The 17,765-nt window shown below is 39.9% G+C and overlaps 1 protein-coding gene across 1 annotated transcript in view; it reads left to right on the forward strand.

The window, feature by feature from the left end:
* Positions 1-13,277, forward strand: part of HTRA1 (HtrA serine peptidase 1) — a gene marked incomplete at its 5' end in the record, with an annotated part of 59,827 nt that extends 46,550 nt beyond the window's left edge. Inside the window, 6 exons of the mRNA XM_019502172.1 lie at positions 3,059-3,253; positions 4,066-4,098; positions 6,087-6,201; positions 6,319-6,376; positions 8,750-8,845; positions 12,544-13,277. Coding sequence (XP_019357717.1) covers positions 3,059-3,253; positions 4,066-4,098; positions 6,087-6,201; positions 6,319-6,376; positions 8,750-8,845; positions 12,544-12,712 — 666 coding nt within the window. The remainder of the gene's footprint in view (positions 1-3,058; positions 3,254-4,065; positions 4,099-6,086; positions 6,202-6,318; positions 6,377-8,749; positions 8,846-12,543) is intronic.
* Between the last annotated feature and the right edge of the window lie 4,488 nt (positions 13,278-17,765).

A 17,765-nucleotide genomic window follows, 5' to 3' on the forward strand; every position in this document is an offset into this window, starting at 1 on the left:
CCCATTTTCTTAATGAGAACGGGGTGAGAGACAGTGTCAAAAGTCTTCCGGAAGTCCAGGAAGACTATGTCCACTGCTACCCCTGCATCTAATGATCTGGTGATCTGATCATAAAAAGTTCTCTGTGAATTCCAGGGTTTTCTGTATTTGCAGCCCTTAGGCAGTGTTCATTTAGGTGCACTGCACTGCAACATCTGAAAGTGTTTCTTGAAATATGATTAAATACAAAGGGAAGTTTCTCTCTTGCTTTGTTGCTTATCCAGTTGTTTCAGTTTAGTCAGTAGCTGGTTAATCATTTTCTTGCTGTCTTGAGACTAGTAGATGAAGTTTCCATAGAGCACTTGTCCTGTCTTAAGGGTTTGGCAATCAGTTTTATTAAAGCAGTATGTTCATCTCAGTAAGATTTTTTGGTAGAACTGAAGTGATGTTGGATAAAAGGATATAGTTGGCTTATTAACTGAGGTCTGTGATTTGTATCTATGTTGTATTATGTATTTTTCTTCTTGTTTCTCTATACTACATTTGACCATTTTGTTACATATCCTTATGCTCCTTTATTGTACTTTGCGAGATCTTTCATTTTACAGGTGCTTTCAAGCAGTGGGCATGACAGCAGGTTTTTGATAGTCTGAGGCTCCATGCTGCAGTCACAGGTGGTTCAACAATTATATAGCCCCACTTCTTCATTAGTTCCTTGCATCGTCCAACTCCAGTACATAGACAGTTGAGACATCACCGTCTTTGCTGTGGTTTGTCGTACCACATATTGACTAACATAATTGGTGCTATTTTCATGCTACAAATATTTGATGCATTCCAGAACATGTTCTATAAAATACAACCCCAGTTGAAATATTTTGAGTAATACAACACCAAATAATATATTTTGAGTTCTGTGTATTTTGTTTGGTTCACTGTAGTGACTTCTGGTCTCTAAGCACCACTTAATGGTTTAGATTGTCTAATTTTTAAAGTTGCCAATAAAAGAAAACTATTAAGGTTCTGGTTCCTGATTTTTCATCCGTCTCCCCCCAGTTTAAACTCATTTTAAATTTTTGCTTTGTGTCATAGTTAATAGATCACTGTTATTGCTTTCCAAAGGTAATAGTATCACTAAGTTGAAAGTTATTAAGTTACATAATAGTAACCAATGCATGCTTGATATTAAGTAGATTTGGGTTATACTAGACTTCATATACCTTTACTACTCCTTTCAAATTAGGCACATGTATTTTGGTGCTCTTGAATCAAAAGAGCCACTCCCATAATCTAAAATAATTAAATTAGGCAACTTGTGCATCCTCTTGTTCCAAAGAATATAGAATATGTTTCTAAACAAATTCTGCTACTCACAGAAGTATCAGATCTGTTTGCATGCCTCAAGTTTTAGGGACTCAACGCTCAGGGTAAGCATCATCTGCAAGTCAGGCGCTTATGGGATCGAAAGCTGAGTCTCACGAAATAATCAGTGTCACTTCCCATTTCTGAACATTTAGAGCCGTGTAGTGTGCATTGGTGGGGATGATGACTCATCACAGAATGAGAAGTTTAAATCAAGTTATCCATGTGTTCCTGACTGATTAGTTATTCCTACCTATTTAATTAATACTTGGCTGTGGCCATTGCCTTTCTTTTTCTTATCCTGACATCTACTAGTACCACTTTTAAACTTTCTTATAGGAATCAGTGAAGCTTAGCCCACATTTCCAGATTCCGGGTCCCTGACATGCAAGCACTTCTGCCTGCAGCTAACTTCATGCATGTGACATGCATTTCAGTGATGTCATTGAGCGCAATCAGATAACCCTTCCTGAATTAAACGTTTGTAAAGGTCATATAATTGAGACCACACATACAAAATGTCTTTTGGGAAAACTAAAGAATAAGTAACATTATCAAAAGCATCTTTTTTTATGTGAGAGCTGTGGGGTGATAAGGAGTCCCTTTTCTCTGCCACTTTCTCAGACTGCTGCCTGTGGAGATCATCTGTGTCCCCCTCTGCTCCCTCTGGACTGGAACCAGCTAGCTCAGTCTCTTCCCACTGTTCTTCTGTCCAGTGCACTGGAAATGCACCACACTTGTCTTTCCTGCCTTTTTTTTCCACAATCCAACTCCCACGTATGTAGGTTGAAGTGGATAGAGCTATGGCTTTAAGTTACAGGGTAAGGTGTGAGAGGCTAGTGATGCCAAGATACAGCTGATTTACCAGGGGCACTATCTGGGACTGGGTTCACTGAAAGCAGTGAAGAATAAAATCAAGTCTTCAGAAATGAAATACTCATTGCAATTGCTGATTCTCATGGATGTCTGTGGATTAGTTCTTTGGTTCAGGATAAATATTCTGGGCTAGAGATGGGGTACTGAAATAATAGGCAGTTGTATACTGGGGGATCCTATGTACTACTATAATATAAACAGTAAAAGGTGAAAGATTTTTGCGATCTGAAAAGAAGCCAGAGCTATAAAACCTATCATAAACCCTTATTAAAAACTATACAACTTTAATTAGCAATGACCCTCAGAAGAAGAGTTCACTGTTAAAGGGGGTAGGGATAGATTTAATTTCTTTTATACCTTTTCAATAGAAAAATCTGTAGGTTGGAGAATATACACATCACTTCTCAGCAATAGGAATTAGTTTTAGCCATGTCTACGTTTAGTTAATATATTCAAGCTTTTCTCTGCATTTTTCCATTTTTTTTTTTTTTTTAGTATTCACTATCACGCAGTACATCATTTTTACATCTGTAATTGTTTACTAATTATTTTAAGAAGCTGTCAGAAATGCTTCTGACCCCAGTGTCTTCAGATGTTTGTTTTAGAGAACAGCGTGTAGAGATTCTTTTGTTCCATAATTGATTTTGATGTAATGGGTACTTTTTGTTGAAAAAAAAGTGTTGCAGTCTAAAGAGCATGCTCCTCAGATTCAAAAGTTCACAGAAATATTGTTTGTGTGTATTTTTTCCTTGTTTAAATCAATGTATGCATGTTTCAATGGTTTTGTTTTTCTCTGTGTCAGAATGTTTTTTTTTTCTTTTTGAATATCATTAATGTGTAGGGTAAATTACCAGTTTTGCTGCTTGGCCGATCTGCAGACCTAAGGCCTGGAGAATTTGTGGTTGCGATCGGAAGTCCATTTTCTCTTCAAAACACAGTGACTACTGGGATTGTTAGCACCACTCAACGTGGAGGCAAAGAATTGGGACTTCGGAACTCCGATATGGACTACATCCAGACAGATGCAATTATCAATGTAGGTCACTTTTTCATAGGATTGTGTAATTCTTATTCCATTGAATTTAGATTTCTGAATCCAGCTGTTAGCTACACGTCAATGAATAATTTTTTCCTAAGGAAAGAGGATGTTGATGAATTTTCTTGGGGGAAAAAAAAAGGATTTTTATCAGTCTGAATGTGGAAAGCAGCCATGCAGCAGTATTTGATTATATTTTTAAAGTCTTGAACAGTATCATGTATAACTTCTGACCTCAATTGGAAATTATTATAAACCGGAAGGGTGAAAGTAGTCTCTGGTGCCAAACACCTTTTAAAAATCCATCTTTTTTTTTTTTTTTAAGAAGAAAGTTGGAATTTGAGGATCCAAGTTTGCTTTTACACCAAGACAAAGTGATACTTTTTGTTCTCTTACTGTTAGCCCTGTATGAACTTTTCAATCAGAACGCTTGTTCCCAGAGCTGTCCGTGCACAGGGTGTAGCGGAGAGGGATGGGGGGACTTGTGTACATGGTGCAGGTGGGAGGCCCCCATGGTTTGCAGTATTGCAGCCTGTGTGATGTGCAGCCCCTGGCTGCTTAGAAGTTGGACAGCCCTGCTCTGGATCATTAGTGCACGAATGCTAAGAAACCACAGTTGTTTTCTAAAGTTTCAGTGGCAGGACAAGGGAAGGCCAGCTCTTTGGGAAAGCTGAACTAAAAAGGGGTCCATTTAAAGATCCTAAATGGCTGCTAGGAAGTGGTAGATTATTTCAAAAGTGCCTCTAATTTCTGCTTATAGTAAAGTCATGCAGTGATATTAAAATTTATCCTTTCTATTTATTTATTTTTAGTATGGAAATTCTGGCGGACCGTTAGTGAACTTGGTAAGAATTCCTTTTTACGTGCGCGCGCTTGATGTAAACTTGATTTTTTTTATTAAATAAATTTGTCAAAGGAAAGGGGCTCAGTGACATTGCTAACTGGCTGTGACTGTACAAACATCACAGGGTTCTTACTAATCGCTCATCTCTGTTTGCTTTGGCAAGTCACAGGATGTATTTGGATTTCAGCAGTCAAAGTGTTTGCCATTTGCAAAGTTTTAAAAATGAGTGTAATGTCTGATGTGACATGTGAAAGATGATAAAAATATTTTTATTTTTTTAAATAAGTGAGATGAATTACCCTAATTACAATCTGTGATGCTAGCAAGCTCACTGAATCCTGAAGTTGAGGTCAGTGGTATTGGGATTTGTTCTTCCTTGCAGTTTCACACTCTGATAGCCTGGAAGAATCCTAATCTGGATCAGGGTAGTGGATATTCATGGCCTGGCCTACAATCTGGAACTCATCTGACCCTCTTCAAAAACAGTTGCTAGCAAACTCAAGAAAAAGCTAAGTTTTAGAGCTGGGTTGCTGAGAGCGAGCGAGCGAGCAAGCTTTGGTTGAAAACAAAGGCACAAGTACTAGACATGACAGCCTTTAACTAGGTATCTAGGGACAGATGGACTTTGGGAGTAGAAATTCTGCTTCATAGGAAATGCTGGCTTTTAGATTATTTTGTTTCCATTGAGAAACTTCCTTGAAATTCCAAAACAAAAATTTGGGTGTGTGGGGAAACTGCTTTTTCCAGCTAAAATTTCTTTTGCTATAGCCTTACCAACAAGCAGTTATAGGGAGCAGGTTCGCCTTGGATTGAATGTTATCTTTTATGTTTTAATAAATCTCATCCTTTCTTACTGTGACATTGTACTGGCTGCTGGACTGTCCCCTACAGATGGACATCATCTTCTCACAAATCCAAATGTGAATGCTACTAGATAACATAGCAAAAGGGGTCTTGCACAGCTAGGTGATTTAGAGCAGGGATGGCCATCCTGCTCTAAATCAGCATGAATTCAGCACAGGCAGTGTCTGTGTGTGGCATGTAGTGGACTGGGGAGGGGATAGACGGCACAGTGGCAGATAGGGCAAGGAGCAGAGCACATGATCATGCAGGGAGCACAGGGCAGAGAGCAGAAGGCAGAGCAGCAGATCAGATACAAGAAAGGGATAGGAGTAGCATGTGGGGAGGTGGCAGGGCTAATTTATAGCATGCTTTCCAAAATGGTTGGCCCCCACAGATTTAGAGCAGTCATCTGGGCTGTGCATGTTCAGGTCCTTGTGCTGTCATAGTTTCGCATCCAAGGGCCTTGCCCCGACAGTTGGCTGTAGAATTAATCCATCTCTCCGGCCCAGTGAATATTTAATTATTTTTACAAAATGAAACTGTTCCAATAGGAGAGATCAAAGAGACTGACTCTAAATCAGTGATGAAGGTCTGCCTGAGCCTGACCATCAGTTTGATTCTGGGGTTCCTATGTCTCAGCTGAGCGCTATCACTGGCCATCAGGTTCTTGGCCATGGTGGCATGTCTCTCTTTCTAGAAAATTCCATCTGGGACCTGATAACTCCTTCTCCATGAATTCCTCCTCACAATTTTCATTCCTAGGAAAAGCTTCTGGTGTTGATTAACTGCTGTTCATCAGAAATACTGATGTGCAAAGTAATTCCTCACCATCTTAAATGCTGACTAGTTGAGTATCCTGCAATGGACACCCCTGGAATGAATTGAAAACAATGGAAACAACTATACAATAAGATCCTGCTGGTTGTGAGTTCAGGGAATAGTTTTTTTGGTTGTTTTTTTAGTTTAAACTTGAAAATTAAAGTTAAACGAATGCTTGAAACTTAATGGAGAAATACAGTTTAGAAATAGTCCACAGTAATTTTTTGCAGGTACATTTTTTGTTAACTACATGTAAGAATTCTTCCCTTACGTTATTGCTCTATGGCATGTTATGATTCCTAAAATATCTTTTTTTTATTTCTCCAGGATGGTGAGGTGATTGGGATTAACACGTTAAAAGTTACAGCTGGAATCTCCTTTGCAATTCCATCTGATAAAATTAAAAAGTTTTTAACTGAATCCCATGACAGACAATCAAAAGGTATTGTACTATGTATTTGAAAAATATGCATTAGAGAACCAAAATAAAAATGTTTTTTTATTTTTGAGACCCACAGTGCTTCCTGTCAAGGCTGTTTTCTTTTTTTCTTGGTACCAGGGAAAGCTGTAACTAAGAAGAAGTACATTGGCATACGGATGATGTCACTCACTCCTAGGTAGGTAGAGATGGTCAGTTTTCCATTTATACATATATTTAGTTGGATATGGCTATTCATGTATTGTGAGCAAACTAATCTCCACAGTAACAGTAGATAGATAAGTTTTCAGAATTTGGCCTTCTGTAGACTCTGCTGATATTTCTGCCAGTAGTTGGCTGTCTTTTTTACGTGTGTGACTATAAAGTGCCATGAAACCTTCAGTGGATCTTCATGGAAGCCATTTTTAATAACACCACTGCTTTCTCCAAAAAGGCCACAAGAAAGAGTATGAAACAACTGCTGTTTGGCTCTGGGGGAATTCTACATACGATGATCCACATGGATCTACTGTGAGGTTTAGGTGGGGGGAGCAGGGGCTATGGTATCTTTATGAATCATAGCACCTAACTTCATATATACCGTACTGATCCAGTTGTAAGGTAACCCCACATATAAATCAACTGCAGATTTTCAGGTTCAGTAAAAAAATACAGCTCTTTTTCCCTGAGTATAAAGCAGTAACTATAGATGAACACTACAAGCTGCTATTGTCTCTGTAAAATCTTGCAGGAAAAACAAATAACCCAGGAAAGGACTGAAAGGGGTAAATTAAATAAAAATAAAAACTGCACTGAAAAAGATGTTGCCCTGGTATTTATAATGCATGGGCAAAAGCATGGCAAACACAGAAATCAGGATGTAGGGGTCAGCCTTGCTTGGAAGTTGAGTGCAAGTTTTATGGTTCTTTTGGAGGGACAGAAATGGTATTGTAAGACTACAGTATACCTGACTGATGGGACCAGATCACTGAAACTGGTGGTTCTGTCAGGTCCTGTTGGTTCAGACCCCATTCAGATAAAAATTGCCCTAGCAAGACTTGAGTAACACATGTGGTCTTGCCAAAACACAAGCCGTGTTTTTTAGGGACCCTTTACATGTACAGGTAAAGGCACGGTGGGATCTAATGTGCGATCTGCCCAATTGCTTCTTCTGCCATGCCGCACATGCATGGCAAGAGGCACGATTGTGGGATTGAGATCTAACTTTGTAGCTGTTTGGAGCTTTTTATAGTGTGATAGCTAGTCTCAAGGGCTAGGTACAGAAATTACACATGAACTGGTATAAGTGATTGGAAACTGGTTCGAATCTGTAACACAGTGTAAGTTCAGTGCACATAAACTGCTTTCAAAATGGCCCAAACTGGTTTAAGATAAACCTAGATGGATGTGGTATCAGACTTAACTGATTTAGGTTACATCAGTTTATTGAACTTCTGTCCCAGATTCGCTCCAGATTTAAGTTAACTCATGGTCCCCCAGCCATGGGGGATGTTTTGCACTTCCCCCATAAGCTCCTCCTTGCAGGGTGGGTGGGCTACCCTTGGCCCAAATTGTCTGCTCTAGCAGAGCAGGGAGGCATGCTTTAGCTTTCCCTAGCATCTGTCCTGGGCCACTGTAGGCACGTGGCTGCATTTGTGGAATCAAAAGTGAATGTCTGTTCACTTGCTTACCAGTTCAGTCTACACAGCTTAGACTAATCTGTGACAGTTGAACTGATTAAATCTTTGGCTTTTTGATTATCTGTACTTAGCCAAAGTAATTGCATAATTAACCAGTTCATTGCACAATACAGGCGACCCTCACCATTTATGGGGGATACGTTCTCGTATCCCCCCTGCGAATGACAAAATCCATGAATAAGGCACTGCATTCATGAATGCCGTCTATATTCATGAACTCAGTGCCTCTGGGGTGAGGCACGGCTGCTTTGGTGACTACGAGAGGCCAGTGGCGGCAGCAGGAGCCTGGTGGCAGCAAGTGCAGAGCTCCCGAAGAGCTCCTTTAAGTATATTTAAGAAGCGGGTTCAGCATTCTTGAGTATCTGAAATGGTGAATGCTGAACCTGCTAATAGTGAGGGTTTCCTGTACCTATAATATGTAGAGGAAGGCTTAAACTTTGCAGCTGTTTCTGGATGTCTAGTTAAGAGTAGCCAAAAATGTGTTATCTGTGATGGGTATGAATTTTTGTGGCTTTCTCTTGAATCTGGATGTCATTACTGTTTTGCCTTTGTTACCCAGTCAGTGCTTTATTGTAATGTGCTTTGCAAGGAGTTACTCCTGAAGATCTAAAGTAATGGGTCAGTGTTTTAAATTTTTGTTTTCTTGCAAGTATTGAAATGACTGCCAGTAAAAATGAAACAAAGCAAACAAGCCCTTGTACCAAGAAATCTATATGCTTTAAAATGTTTAATTGTTCTTAAAACGCTGTTGAGCCTTAGAAATTGAACTGAATTGCAATATATGTCACTTCAGTTTTTATATCATACATTAGCAAACAGAAATTACATGACCATTTGTCAAAATATATTAATATCACCATTACTTTTTTCAGCAAAGCTAAAGAGCTGAAGGATCACCATAAAGACTTTCCTGATGTTATTTCTGGGGCCTATATTATTGAAGTAATACCAGATACACCAGCTGAAGTGTAAGTTAAAAGATTTTCTTTCAACACAGCCAACACAACCTGTTTAAGGAATTAGTAATAAGAAGCTTTCACATCTAAATTAAGTTTCTAAAGTAACCAGATTACAATCTGATAACTGTTAGGTTAAAATGGTGATTTCAGTTAAGTATTTCACGGGCACCCACCAATATTACAACATGAATATTACAGTGAAACTCTTGTCACAAATCTCAGCCTAGAGTTTAAGATTTAAGCATTAAATGGTTGTGATAACTAAATTTATCCTTTTACTTAGTGTGAAAGGATGAATTTCGCTATCACAACCATTTAATGCTTAAATGGGTTTAGGCAAATTGGTCTGGAAGTGTGGGAGACATGCCACTATTGCCCAGGTTCTGTGTTCTTTATGGGCAGAAATCTCCAATCATCGGAATATTTCTGTTATTTTTCATGAGCATTTTAATTCTTATGAATCAATTAATTACTTGGTAGCTTGGGTAGAAGAGGAAAAAACTTATCAAGATCATGAAACTGGAGCTATTATAGGACAAGAGCAAAAGTTACCATAGTGACAAAGCAGCATGGTTAGTATTAGAGGCACGTAGGAATAAACCAAATTAGAACTAATACTCTTTGGCATGTTTTTGATGGCCTCTGTGCAAATATTTAGCACTAATATCTAGCTAATAACTAGCCACAATATAGCAGTGACTTAGTGCAAGATGAATTTAGTTGTTCAATGTGCTATTTCTAAATGTGCCTGTTTGACATGGGGATAACACTGGGTTTAACTTGGGGTGAGACTACATTTTAAGGAAAGCAGAAGAAGAAGTCCTAGACTGTGAAAATGGAAATAGTAGCAAAGAGAGAAGCAGAAGCAGAAAAGAAGAAATCTGAGGTCATGAAGACAAGTTCAGAATCTGAATATTTGAGATGTAAAGGATTACCCTGAAATTAAATATTATTCACCCTTGTATACTGCACAGAAAATCAGATGATTAAGGTTGCTTTTTTCACCAGGACAAATTGTTCAAATAGTTCTTGCTGCCATAAGGCTTATACCACTCTTGGGGTATGTCTGTACAAGATGCTTTACTGCACAGTAGACTAATCTGTAAATACACGTACTAAACTAACTGCACAGTAGATACTGCTAGCTGCCCCACAGCAGATACTGCGCAGTAGGGCTTATGTAGATGCTGTCTGGGAGCAGATTTGATCCCAGTCAGGCACACCAGCAGGGGGCCCAGTCTTGATGCTGCTCAGCTCCTGACTCCCTGCAAGAACCAGGAGCTGATTGGCATGGGAAGGGGTACCTCTCTGCCCTTGCCCCCCCCCCAACCGCCTATCTTGGCACTGTGGGGATCCAGGCTCCCCACAGGAGCAGGGAGCTGAGCAGCACTGGGACTGGGGAGCTAGCGGTGGGGCAGTTAGCAGTGAGCCCCCAGCTGGATGGGGAATCCTCACTCAGCCGAGAGAGGCAGGGAGTTGTCCCACCGGTGGGGCAGCTAGCAGTGAGGCACTGGATTTCCCACCTAGCCGGGGGCTTGCTGCTAGTTGCCTCAGCAGCAGATCAGGGCAGGGGGCTGGGACCTGCCCCTCTCTCACTGCTGTTTCCCTGCCCCGTGTCTTGATTGCCAGATCTGGGCATGGGGCTGCGAAAGAGCTGTGGGGGGATAGGGGTAGGTCCCAGCCAGCCCCAGGCTGTGCAGAGCAGTCTCTGTGCAGCCCAGAGCTGGCTGGGACCTTGCCTAAACCGGGACAGAACCTGGCCAGCCCTGGTATGTTCAGAGCAGTCCGGGCAGCCTGGAGTTGGCTGGGACCTGACCCAGACGAGGACAGGTCCTCGCCAACCCCAGGCTGTGTGGGAAAGCCCTGCTGGGTACAGGGTTTGTCCCCATGTGCATGGTGCAGGAGAGCTCTGCAGCAGCAGCCCTCTCCTGGCCCCATGCACATCAGGATCCTTCCTGATGCGTACAGGTCTAGGAGATGGCTGCTGCTGCAGCCGACAGGGCTCTCCTGGCCCCCTGCGCATGGGGACTGGCCCTGTGCTCCTTGCCAGGCCCCCGGCTGGCACCCAGAGAAAGCCTGGAGCTCCCCCTAGCTGCTGCAGGGGGGCAGAGCAGGGCAGACTGTACTGGGTTGCTCCCATTGGGAGCAAATCTGCTCCGAAGAGGGAACACGTGTAAATATGCTCCGGGGTCGGCTTACTGCACAGTATTTTTACTGTGCAATAAGGCTACTACAAATTAATAGCATTTGTAGATGAACCTTTTGAGAGCTAGAGGAAGAGAGGCAGGTTCTGTTACATCATCTATATATAGGGACCAACAATTCCAAATGGACTGAGCTGGAATGTCCAACTTTTGGCTCCCTAAAGGGATCTGTTTTCCTAAAGTACAGATCACCTGACGGACCTCTGAAACGCATGCTCATTTAAGGCCCTTCAGGTAAGGGACTGGAGATCTCTAGTTGTTTGAAAATGTTGACCAAAGCTTTTGTAAAGCATTTATCTGTGGGTGGAAAAGGCCTATGAATATTTTGTGGTTATGTAAAAGGATTCTGCTCAAGGGCTGAATCATGTCTCATCTGGTTACTTGGGTTAGTATTTCCATGACTCAGAGCCAGAGTTTCATGCAAGACAGGGCAAGCCCAGGAGGTATGTAAAGTGTCTCCGCTTCCCTGCTCCTACCCCATCCCTCAGGACTAGCAGCAGTCTTGGATAGCTTTTATGCAACAAATACGAGAGGAACCCAGTGCAGAGCATGAAAGACCTTTAGTAGAAGGAATATGTTCTATACTGTTTTCTCCTATTGTCCTTTGTTTTACTTTGGTATACTGTTTGGCAAGGGATTCTCTCTTTTGGCCTGTTCTTATAGCACATGGCACAAAAGTATCTGGTACTTAACTGAGGCTTTGGAAAACTACTGCAAGAAAATAACGGGTGGAACAACCTGCATTTCTGCGTGGTAAATCTATGTATTAAATGCCTGCGAATGTTGTTTGAGTTTAGTTTTAAATTATACGGGTGCTCCAACTTGGATATAACCTATTATAACAAACCCTTATGGAACTAGGAGAAAAGTTCGTTAACATAAGTTGTTTCCTATGATAGGATTGATCCATTTGCTGCATCATACCAATAAGAAAAATCAGTTCCTGCTGTTAGAAATGTTAAAAAGGGAAGAGCAGGGTTATTAAAAAGGTTTGTTATAATGAGATTATACTGTATTATAGAGAGCAGTGTGGGATATTTGATGTACATATCTGTATCTGTCCACAACTTGAAATACCTGTAAATGCAGTGTGCAGCTTGAATTGCTTTTACCATTTATGATCAAAAGAAAAAATTGAAACAAAACCCCTTTAACTACCTTTAAAAAACCCTCAAATCTTACAGATTTGCCTTAGTCTCCTCTGCCGATTTGGTATCTAGGATCCTAATGAAAAATGCATAAATACACTTGCAAATGTTACTGTAGGGGTTTCAATAATGTTATGCATACCACCTGAAATTTAGTACCATATTCGAATAATGCATCACCACATAACTTGTCCAGCCTGCTATTGTATGCCTGTTATATTTCTCTGTATGTCAATCGAATCCAATCCTTTGACTGCCATTCCTGGTGGCTTATGGCGCTTCAGTTCTCTTTCAGTTGCATTACAAGGAGGAGAAAATAGAAACTTCAATAACATATCCCTCTTTTGTATTGCAGTGGTGGCCTGAAAGAAAATGATGTGATTATAAGTATCAATGGACAGGCAATAATCTCAGCCAATGATGTCAGTGACATTATTAAAAAGGACAGTACTTTGAACATGGTTGTACGCAGAGGCAATGAAGATATTATGATAACAGTGGTTCCTGAAGAAATTGACCCTTAACTAGAAACATGAGCTGGATTTCATGTTCTTTTAACACCAATGGACTGCCTCTGTTATCTCTGTGCTGGTACAGGAAACATTAGACTTTTGCCCAACATTCTGCTTGTTCAGTGCATTAGCATTGGCCAAAAATTACTTTTCAATAGGTTTAAGGTGCAAAACCCATGTTATGTCACATACTGCAAATGATAATTTTCCTTTTGTATTTTATGTATGCAATATATTCTTTTCTGGCTTTTACATCTGCTGCTCCTTTAAAAAAAAAAAATCAACCTTTGTTTTCCTATGTGTGGTAGGTTTATCACTATTTCAACTAAGATTTAAAGAAAACCCATGCACACAATGTGTGCTGTGGTATTCAGGTATTTATAGATTAGCTGTTACTTTAACTGGAAATACCTTTGTAATAGGATTGTTGGTTTTTAAATTAAAAAAAACAAATAGTTGGAACAATGGCTTGTAAACAGGAAACCCCCAAAACTGAAATAACCTTTTCTTCAGAATCCATGCAGAATTTTTAATACTATGATTTTTTTCCTAGTGTTATTAAAATAATTCTACAATATTTTCTTCTCTGGTGTCATTCATTTTACCTTGTATAAGATGTTTTATTTTTGAATGTGTCGTGTCTGTCTCAAACCATTTTGTGATGCACTTATTTCCACTGCCTGTAAGCCAAAGCCACTTCATTTTTTTCATTTCCCACATGCCACAACAGAATCCAAGATAAACAGTGAAAGGGAACAAAGTCTAGTACTTGCATTCTGCAGATATGGTTTCTTAACTTCGTCTGCTCACATATGGCACATTATGATGCTAGTCATCCACTTATATATTATTTTTTCCCCCACTTCTTTTCATTTTATTATATGCCACCAGTTTCAGAAACACAGTTGCAGTTTACAATTTGCTGACAGTAGAGGTTCCTGAATGGTGGTACACAGACCACTAATGGTGTAGACTTGACTATGTGCTTACATGATTGCCTTGTTCTAGATGCTAAATTAGAAGAGAAACCAGTTGTAATGCATTCAGTACCTTCATAATATTGATTCTTTAATGTGTACAATATTGTCTGGCTGTGATTGGGAAGGGGAAGTGGTTCACAATGTGGCCTGTTTTATACAGATTCTTGTATCGTGTTTGTCGCTGTAGCATCTGAATGTTTTCCAGTATGGCACTATCATCTATCAAAAGTTTCATTCTTTCATCCCATCCTCCCTCTACTGGTGTGCAGAGTGGGTTTTTTGCAATTAAAAAAAAATAATACACATTAACACATTGGTATTGAAGAAAGTAAGGTCAAAGAGATGTGCCTTTCCATTTAGTGTGGAGATGGAAAACTTGTGATAAAAGCAAGGTGTTGGCCATTAGACATGTAAACAATCTTTTGTGGGGCTCTGTCCTTAAATTTCCTTATGGTAGAAGCCATTATGCATCTATTTGGGCTGACGGTGGGTTCTCAGTTGAGTAACGTGAGCAATACCGTAATGTAAATAACACAGAGATTTTTATCTTCACAATTTAGATATGGTCCATATTCCAAGCATGGTTTCTGTGAATATTGCAATTTTGTTGGTCAAATGATGTCATAGGTATTAAATGTGTGGTCTAAGTACAGGTAGGTATTGAGTGACTAGTGTCCCTTCCCATTCCTCTAGTGAATTGGAAGAAGTGCACTGAGAGTTGATAATGTTCGAAAGGTGATTTATCATTGTAGTCTGGCTATTTATGATGATCAAACAAACAGAAACTTTCCATTGTTTGCAATTATAGCAAGAGAAATTCTGAAGCCCATAACCCTACCATGCATTCCTTCTCTAATAGGGTGTATCCTTTTCCATTTCAGCCAACACAAGACTAAACAACTGTAAGGAATATCCTGTTGCTGCATGAATCCTTATAACCCTTAACTGTTTGCATCCGCAGATAATACCTTGAGGTATTCTTACATGAGAGAATGATAGCACAGGTGCAAAGATCATGTTTTTTTCTCTTCTTTAACATGACCCAACACCTAATTATGTCCTGCTTCAGCTTGCCAGTCATGAACTGGATCACTAATGACTAATTTGATAGCGATCTGCTACAATCCATCATGCCAAACACTTATTTAGCTGTGCAATGTTTTGGAGCATGAAAGGTGTATATATAAAAGAGTCTGATATCAGTAGTGCTGCCTGGACATGTACAAGTTGTACTGGATTTCTATAGCTGATACACAGTTGAATTGATATTCTCCCATGCTCTGATTTTCTGTTGAATTAATTAATATTCAGGCACTGTATGTCCTATTGAGGGTGAAGATGGAATAATATGGAACCCAGCAAAGTTTAAAGCTATTTAGCAAGTTCTGCCTTTTCTCTCCACTCCAGATGGCCCTATTTCCTCAAATTTTTGCTGAGTAATTCCCCCCCGATAGTTGAACAGATTTACACACCTACTATGAAATTGTTACATTGCTGCCGTTCTGCATCATAACTTCTTTAAATTGCTCCAAAAATCATCACTTCATCAGTAGTGGATAAATTGATTGTGGGTAGGCTGTGTCTGTTATCTGTCTTACTGAAGATTTTTCGTAGAGTTAAGGAAAAAAAATTGCCACCCTGCAACAGAATGCTGTTGTATTGACTAGTGCTTTGACGGAGAAGCTGTCAATCTATGTTCAGATTCAAAATTTGCATGCAAGAATGCAGACTGCCCCCAAATGTCCGGCTGCTTAGTAGAGGACTCCTCTTCTAGTCAAAAATGGTAAGTGGATAGACTTTTAGTTAGGGTAAAGGGAGTAATCATAAGACAATGTAAATAAGAAAAAAGAAGCATAAAAATTGTGTGTCAAATTATTTATCGTTTGAGTTGGCAATGCTGGGAGCTTATCATGGCTATGGCTCCTTATGTAGTGTAATCAACAACTTCCAAATGGCTTTATAATTTCGGAGGAACATGAAGTGCCATACTGGGTCAGACCAATGGTCCATTTAGCTCAGTATCCAGTCTCTGATAGTTGCAAGTAGTAGATGCTCTTGAGGGGATTAACGTATGAGCCGGGCCTGTCTAGACTGATCCGTCTCCTGTCATAACTTGCCTGGCACTGAACACCAATGGCTTAGGGATGGCAGAGGATACACCTGGCTGCTCAGTGTACTAGCTTCCACTGCTCCGTGAAACGTTTTTTGGAACTTGTTATTTTATCTGCCTCTACAACATCCCTTTCAGAGTGAATTGATGCTCCTCCCAGTTGTTTGTGATCACATTTCTATTTCACTGCCTTATTACAAAGATCAAGATAAAAATCAAGCCATGTTAAGTGGTTCTAGCTAAATAATGACTTCTTCCTGAAGCACATAATGTACCTTTCTTTTTATACTTTGGTCTGAATCACTGCCAGAAGGTGAAAGAAATTTATTCCTAGAAGAAAAGATGGGGATAGGAAGGGAAGGGAAAAATGAACTTCATCTATAGACCTCTATCTTGCACCGGTGAAGTTAATGGGATTTTTTTGACCAGTCCCTGATAGATAAATTATAATGATGTCCTAGAGCTCCATCTAGTGGAAGATGGTGGGTTCCTCTTCTGTCAAAGATTTGTCATCATATTGACAGGAGGATAGTCAATCCTTTCATAAATGTGGTAGTTGAAGGATTCCATGTCTCAGACATTCAAAAAGAGAATGTGTTCAAACCAATATCTTTATCTTTCAGTTGTGGGTGCCCTATATTTTAACCTAACAATGCCTAGGTTAAAGTGATACTTGTATAGTAACTTAAATCCTCCATAAATTTAAATGTGTTTATGGTTACCTGTCTAACGAGGACAATTTTTGTCATGTTTTACAATTTTTTAAAATTAACAAATGGATGACAAATGACATTGATTGTACTAGAAGAAGGAGAATAGAGCGATAGGGACAGGAATACAAAAGCGAAGCTTATATTACCTAAAGTACTGTTGATGGCTTTCTATCCCACCTGTAGTCTCTGGGATCAGTTAAGCACCTAGAAGAGATTGACTCTGCATGGACTGGCTGCAGGGTTGTTTTTGTAATGCAGTTGAAAGAACTTGTTCCATCTTAGTTTTGGGACAGTTTACTTAAATATCAGTCTTCTGCAGCCAGTTTTCTTTAAAGTTGGGAAAGAAAAAATAGCAAGAACTGACAAACTCAAAATTAACACAGGGTGATGTTGCAAATAGAAATTGGATATAATGTGCATGACAGTGAGCTGACTGTAATTGTATCTCTGTTCAGCTTCACGTTTAGATAGCTTATCCAGTTATTACTAGAGGAGAAAGCCCAGAACTGATGGGAATGATCATGACTAACAACCCTCTAGTTCACTTCTGGCTCGCATGACAAGACAAATGAGTCCTGTGGTTCAAACACCAAAGGAAATGCTCTTCCTTCTCCCAATAACTCTTTCATGTTTGTTTATAAATAGGGCCAAGGGTTCTCTTTTCGTTTTACATGTCAGTCGCAGCAAATGAACTATCAATAAGGTTTTAAAGTATATGCGTGTTCCATGAATATGATCTTGCCACATTTCAGGGAAACGTGTATAGTGGATTAGAGCTGTACAACTACACAGGTCCAGGTGAAACCCAGGTTGCTGCAAGGATTAATGCTGGTAAGTCAGTGGGTAGCGTTTTCCAAGCTGAAGTAATTAATGTATGCTACCAACTGGGTATTTACTAGGTGCCACTGCATGAACCGCCTGTCAGAGGAGAGATCCGCTACATCCAAGACTCCATGGCTTGTCCTGGCAGACTTCACTTTGGGTATGTATCTGCCCACATAAATTCCCACTTCTGTTTCCATTTGATGTGGATCTCTGCACTTGCACCCATAAATTAAGGTTGAGATTTGGCTATAACTATTTGCTTAAGTTCTTTCTCTCCTTTTTCTTTTATATCCTTACCCTTACTTATTTTCCCTCTCAGTTACTGTTACTGATAGCCTTCAGCTAGTGGGAAGGTGAAATTCCACCACCGACTGAAGATGCGATTGACTTTCTGACCTGCCATCAAGGAAGCGCACTATACAAAATCCAGGAGATTT

The sequence above is a fragment of the Gavialis gangeticus genome, unplaced genomic scaffold, assembly GCF_001723915.1.
Source record: "Gavialis gangeticus isolate Ggan-Ray unplaced genomic scaffold, GavGan_comp1, whole genome shotgun sequence".
Classification (NCBI taxonomy): domain Eukaryota; kingdom Metazoa; phylum Chordata; order Crocodylia; family Gavialidae; genus Gavialis; species Gavialis gangeticus.